The 6747-nt window shown below is 54.9% G+C and overlaps 1 protein-coding gene across 1 annotated transcript in view; it reads left to right on the top strand.

The window, feature by feature from the left end:
- The first annotated feature begins 2707 nt into the window (after positions 1 to 2707).
- The window catches only part of LOC116469095 (aldehyde dehydrogenase family 3 member B2), a 12624-nt gene continuing 8584 nt past the window's right edge, over positions 2708 to 6747 (top strand). Inside the window, exon 1 of the mRNA XM_058439787.1 lies at positions 2708 to 2813. Coding sequence (XP_058295770.1) covers positions 2755 to 2813 — 59 coding nt within the window. The 5' untranslated portion in view covers positions 2708 to 2754. The remainder of the gene's footprint in view (positions 2814 to 6747) is intronic.

The following is a 6747-nucleotide window of genomic DNA, read 5'->3' as shown; positions in this document are numbered from 1 at the left end:
CGACCTATTTTACATTTTAACAATTGCTACTAGGTTGAGTATATTTTAATTCATTTATAGCCTATTCAGGCTTCTTGTCAGTTCCGTTTAACAAAACAAAACAAAACAAAACAGCTTATTGAGATAGCATTCACATCCCATACAACTCACCCATTTACAGTGTAAAATTCAGTGGTTTGGAGGCAGTGGGCCTCCGCAGTGGCCATAACCCATCTGCTGCTCTTAGATGGGCCCTAGCATTCTGCCCTGTATCCCCTTCCCCATCCCAAGGTCCCTTCCTGGTGTCACATTGGCATTTACATCTTTAGCTACTGAAGATTCCGGGGCCAGGGCTTGGTTGCAGGCTGTGGCCTCCACTGGGCTGGCTCCAGTCACAACCAAGGGTTATCTCAGACGTCCCTTCTGCCCACAGGGCTTCACGCTTTGCCAAGAGACTCTCTACAGCCCTCAGCAGGGCGTGTCCTTGGTCTCAGGCTCGGGGGAAGGTGGGTGGGGACAGAGTCAGGCCATCCAGGAAGGGCGGTGGCGGTGTGTCCAGAATTGGTGGGTTCTTGGTCTCACTGACTTCAAGAATGAAGCCGCGGACCCTTGCGGTGAGTGTTAATGCAGCTCTTAAGGTGGCGCATCTGGAGTTTTTCATTCCTTCTGATGTTTGGATGTGTTCAGAGTTTCTTCATTCTGGTGGGTTTGTGGTCTCGCTGGCTCAGGAGTGAAGCTGCAGACCTTCGTGGTGAGTGTTACAGCTCTTAAGGCAGCACGTCTGGAGTTGTTCGTTCCTCCCAGTGGGCTCGTGGTCTCCCTGGCTTCAGGAGTGAAGCTGCAGACCTTCGCGGTGAGTGTTACAGCTCATAAAAGCAGTGTGGACCCAAAGAGTGAGCGGTAGCAAGATTTATTGCAAAGATCGAAAGAACAAAGCTTCCACAGTGTGGAAGGGGACCCGAGTGTGTTGCCACTGCTGGCTCCGGCAGCCTGCTTTTATTCTCTTATCTGGCCCCACCCATATCCTGCTGATTGGTAGAGCCGAGTGGTCTGTTTTGACAGGGCGCTGATTGGTGCATTTACAATCCCTGAGCTAGACACAAAGGTTCTCCACGTCCCCACCAGAGTAGCTAGATACAGAGTGCCCATTGGTACATTCACAAATCCTGAGCTAGACACAGTGTGCTGATTGGTGTGTTTACAAACCTTGAGCTAGATACAGAGTGCCGATTGGTGTATTTACAATCTCTGAGCTAGACATAAAGGTTCTCCACATCCCCACCAGACTCAGGAGCCCAGCTGGCTTCCCCCAGTGGATCCCACATCGGGACTGCAGGTGGAGCTGTCTGCCAGTCCCGTGCCATGCACCCGCACTCCTCAGCCCTTGGGTGGTTGATGGGACTAGGCACCGTGGAGCAGGGGGCGGTGCTCACTGGGGAGGCTCAGGCTGCACAGGGGCCCACGGAGCGGGTGGGAGGCTCAGGCATGGCAGGCTGCAGGTCCTGAGCCCTGCCCTGCGGGAAGGCAGCTAAGGCCCGGCGAGAAATTGAGCGCAGCGCCGGTGGGCTGGTACTGCTGGGGGACCCAGTATAACCTCTGCAGCCGCTGGCCCGGGTGCTAAGCCCCTCATTGCCCGGGGCCGGCCGGCTGCTCTGAGTGAGGGGCCCGCCAAGCCCACGCCCACCTGGAATTCCAGCTGGCCCGAAAGCGCCACGTGCAGCCCCATTTCCCACTCACGCCTCTCCCTCCACACCTCCCTGCAAGCTGAGGGAGCCGGCTCCGGTCTTGGCCAGCCCAGAAAAGGGCTCCTACAATGCAGTGGTGGGTTGAAGGGCTCCTCAAGTGCCGCCAAAGTGGGAACCCAGGCAGAGGAGGCGCCGAGAGCGAGCAAGGGCTGTGAGGGCTGCCAGCACGCTGTCACCTCTCAGCGGGACCTGAGCTCATTCTGCTCCCTGGAACCTAGAAGGTGCTCAGCAAATACTTGTGGAAACATTAGCAGGGAACGTTGAGGGGCACTGATTTTGTGCCAGGAGCTGTGATCTGCCTTTTCCATTCTCACGTCTCCCTCTGTGACCCTCTCAAGAACCATGGCAATTAGGTGTTACTGTTACTTCTGAAAGGCTCAGAGACGTTAAGTAACCTACCCACGGTTACACAGTAAATAAATAAACAAACCAATGAACAATGCACGATCCTAGAGCTACAGGTGCTCATCTTGACCTGTGAAGCCTGAAGAGTGAGGAGAGGAGAGGAAGAGGATGAAGATTTAGCATAGGTGGGGCCATGGGGGGCATGGGTTCACTGTGGCTGGGGCCTGGGAGGACTTCCTGGAGAAGGCAGCATTTGCCACCAGGATCCTGCTGATATTTTCATCCTGTGACCTTCCCCTGGGGGTCTTTTTTCCTGATCAGGTAACTCCCTGCTAGCCCATTCCAGGAAACACAGAGCAAAGCCTCAGACAGCCTTGACTTGTCTAACCTGTTCCCAAGCCGGCTGTGCAGGGTGATCCCTGGGGGCAGGGCCCTGGAAGAACAGGGCAGACACAGAGCAGCTGTAGGTCCTAGCAGTGAAAAAAGCGTAGGCGTGGGAATTAGGAGGTGCAGCCCTGCCCCACGCCTATTGGGTAACACTGAGTATCACCCCATTGATTACCCCATTGCCAGGCATGGGCATGGGAGTTGGTTTGGGAGCTGCTAGGCTCCTGGGAGGATCGCAGTCAGCAGAGCAGGGCTGAAGGCTGGGGTTAGGAGCAGAGCCTGAGCATCTGGAGGCAGCATGTCCAAGAAAGGGAGTGGAGGTGCAGCGAAGGACCCAGGGGCAGAGACCATGCCTGGGTATGTGGGGCCACAGGGGTGAGGGCCAGGCAGAGGGAGCTCAGGGTAAAGGGCACTGGTGGGAACCAGGGGCATGGAGGGAAGGGGATGTGTGCCCATGGCATGTGGGTCCGAAGGCGAGCCCACCAAAGGGCCTATGGCTGCAGGGGTCATGGACACAGGGCTTGCTTAGGGGAGGGAGGTGGGCCCTGGTGTCTTTTGAGCCTCACTTTGCCCTGTGGCAGGCTCCTGGGAAGCACCTACAGAAATGAAGCCTGTTCCCCAGGATCCCCAGGGATGGGGACAGAGCCCGTCCTCCGTTTGAGGAGCTCCCAAGTTAGAGGAGAAGGCAGCTTTGTGGACAGACAAGGACTCGGTCGGGGGCACCAGGGCTGTGATCAGGAGGTGCTGGAGAATCGGGGATTGGAAGCAGAGAGATTCTTGGGAGTTGAGGCGAAAGTCGGATCTTTGGTTTCAGATGTTAAAAGCAACAGGCATTGCTTGTTTCTGGTTCTAGAAATACTACATTCGCATTTAGAAAGTCTGGAAGCTGCAGGAAGATGTTGAGAAGACAGTGAAAGGCGCGAGGCACACATTGGCACTTGGTCACAGGGCTGGTGTGAGAAGAGGGGTTGGGGGGCCTCCCTCCTCGCACTGAGGTTGTGAGGAGGGCAAATCGGGTCATCTCTCAGAGCCTCGGTTTCCCTGTCCTTCCAACTGGGTAATAATAGTAGCTGTGAGGCTTAAATGAGATGTACATGCCAGCTGCCTGGCCCCAGATGCCAGCTCTGACTTCCTTCTGGACCCTGCACCAGGCGTGGCCACTGCCAAGGGAATGAGTCCCCTCTCCATATGACAGGTCCCATCAGGCCTCCACCTTCCTCTCTGTCTTATTTCTCAGCATCTGCCCCCACAGGGCTTTTGCACACATTGGTCCCTCTGTCCAGATCACCTGCCCTCCAAGAGGCCCTCCCCTACAGCTTCCCTGCGGCAGTCAGAGCCAGGGGTGGGTCTCTGGCCGCCTCTAGAAGAAGCCCAGGCCGCACCGATCATGTTTGTAATGATATCATTGTTCCATGTGTGGACTGTGAGCTCTGCGAGGGCTGGCCAAGTCTGCAGTGGTCACCTATGGGAACCAGGTCCTGTCAGGAACTGCCTGGTGAGCAGCCAGGAGTCCCCAGTGCAAACACAGAAAATCTGAGACAGGTCTCAGTTAATTTAGAAAGTTTATTTTGCCTGTAATCCCAGCACTTTGGGAGGCCGAGGCGAGAGGTTCATGAGGTCAGGAGATCGAGACCATCCTGGCTAACACGGTGAAACCCCGTCTCTACTAAAAATACAAAAAATAAGCTGGGTGTGGTGGCGGGCGCCTGTAGTCCCAGCTACTTGGGAGGCTGAGACAGGAGAATGGCGTGAACCAGGGAGGCAGAGTTTGCAGTCAGCAAAGATCGCGCCACTGCACGCTAGCCTGGGCAACAGAGTGAGACTCCATCCAAAAAAAAAAAAAATAGAAAGTTCATTTTGTGGCCAGGCATGGTGGCTCACGCCTGTAATCCCAGCACTTTATGAGGCTGAGTCGGGTGGATCACTTAAGGACAGGAGTTCGAAACCAGCCTGGCCAACATGGTGAAATCCTGTCCCTACTAAAAATTATAAAAATTAGCTGGGCATGGGGATGCATGCCTATAATCCCAGCTACTCGGGAGGCTGAGGCAGGAGAATCATTTGAACCTGGGAGGCAGAGGTTGCAGTGAGCCGAGATCATGCCAGTTGCACTCCAGCCTGGGTGACAGAATGAGACTCCATCTTAAAAAAAAAAAAAAAAAAAAAGTGAATTTTGCCAAGGTTGAGGACGTGCACCTGTGACACAGCCTGGGGATGTCCTGACAGCATGTGCCCAAGGTGGTTGGGGCACAGTTTGGTTTACACATTTTAGGGAGACAGGAGACAGCAATCAATATATGTTAGAAGGCCAGCCGTGGTGGCTCACGCCTGTAATCCCAGCACTTTGGGAGGCCGAGGTGGGTGGATCACCTGAGGTCGGGAGTTTGAGACCAGCCTGACCAACATGGTGAAACCCCATCTCTACTAAAAATACAAAATTAGCCGGGCATGGTGGCGGGCACCTATAATCCCAGCTACTTGGGAGGCTGAGGCAGGAGAATCGCTTGAATCCAGGAGGCTGAGGTTGCAGTGAGCCGAGATCGTGCCACTGCTCTCCAGCCTGGGCAACAAGAGAGAAAGTCTGTCTCCAAAAAAATAAATAAATAAATAAATATATATATATAAAAAATATATACACACAGATAAAATACATATATATATATATACACACACACACACATACATACATATATGTATGTATATGTATGGGGTGGGGGTGAGGGTTGGGGGAACTTCCAGATCACAGGTAGGTGAGAGGCTGCATTCTTTTGAGTTTCTGATGAGCCTTTCCAAAGGAGGCAATCAGAATATGCATCTATCTCGGTGAGCAGAGGCCAGCGCGGTGGCTCACACCTGTAATCCTGGCACTTTGGGAGGCCGAGGTGGGTGGATCACCTGCGGTCAGGAGTTCGAGACCAGTTGCAACATGGAGAAACCCCGTCTCTACTAAAATACAAAATTATCTGGGTGTGATGGTGCATGCCTGTAATCCCAGCTACTCGGGAGGCTGAGGCAGGAGAATTGCTTGAACCCGGGAGGCAGAGGTTTCGGTGAGCCGAGATCGCACCATTGCACTCCAGCCTGGGCAACAAGAGTGAAACTCTGTCACAAAAAAAAATAAAAGGGGGGGAGGCAGGTTGGCCCTGATCAGTTTCCAGCTTGAATTTTCCTTTTAGCTTACTGATTTTGGGGGTCCAAGATATTTCCCTTTCACACCAGTCAGCTCTGCCCCAGCAAGCGCCCGGACCCCTGCCCTGCAGCAGGTGGGCAAGACAAGAAAGCACCTTGGATGAGAGGCAGGGCTCAAGTCCAGCTCCAGCCCCCGTCTGTTTCCTCATCCTTCAGGCAGATGCTGCTGGCTCCGTGATTATTTCACTGAGCACCAGATGTGCACACGTGAGGACAGGCGATGACTGCCCAGAAAGGGCAGGGGTTCCTCTGCCCCACCTGCCTCACCTGGGAAAGCTGTGACCACGCTGAGGCCAGGTTCCTGGATGAACATCAGGACACCTGTGTGCCATAGCTCATCCCAGACTCCTCCAATCAGGGTCTTGATTCAGGGCGGAGGCGGTCATCCCTCCAAAGGCACCAGGGAGCCATGGAAGAGGTTAGAGCTGAACTGATGTGACCAGGAGCTGCTTGAGTGCCAGGTGGAGGCTGCTGATGCTCGCATTCCAGGCAGAGCTTTGGGGCAGAGCCCTGGAACCTGGGACCTGGAAGTGCTCCAGTCCAATACTGCCCGCTACCAGAGAAGGGCCCAGGCCCTACCCAGGTTCTAGCCCAAGACAGGGCTTGAGCAAAGACGGCAGATGAATATTTGTGGAGCTCTGTATGCTGCGTCCTCCTCCAGGCCCTCATGCGGGGGCGCCACACACTGAGTGTGGGGGTCCTGTGCCAGGAATGTGACCACGCTGCGCAGGGGAGGGAGGCTGCATCTGCAGGTGTGGCCGGGAAGGTGCCCAGAATGGCTTCCTGTCTCCCCAAATTCTTCAGCTGGGACCTGAGCCGGGCAGGGGCTGCTCTCCTCATCTTGTCATTCATAAGGATATGGACTTCTGCCATTGGTTCAGCTGGCTCTGTCCACGGGCGAGCACTGTCCCTGCATCACATACGACAAGAGTGCCTGGTGTGGTGCAAGTGCAGATGGGGCCACTGGCCTCCAGGACACTCACTGGGGATGCCAAGGCCCTGCTCACCACTCACCCCCACTGCCCTCAGCAATGCGGGTCTGAGGCAGCAGCCCTGGGCATGGCCCTGTGACCTGCAGCTGAGGGCTGAGATAACCCAAGTC

Source organism: Hylobates moloch, unplaced genomic scaffold (genome assembly GCF_009828535.3).
Source record: "Hylobates moloch isolate HMO894 unplaced genomic scaffold, HMol_V3 SCAFFOLD_5, whole genome shotgun sequence".
In the NCBI taxonomy this organism is placed as follows: domain Eukaryota; kingdom Metazoa; phylum Chordata; class Mammalia; order Primates; family Hylobatidae; genus Hylobates; species Hylobates moloch.
The sequence above is the reverse complement of the archived record's forward strand: the minus strand, read 5'-3'. Positions and strand labels throughout refer to the sequence as shown.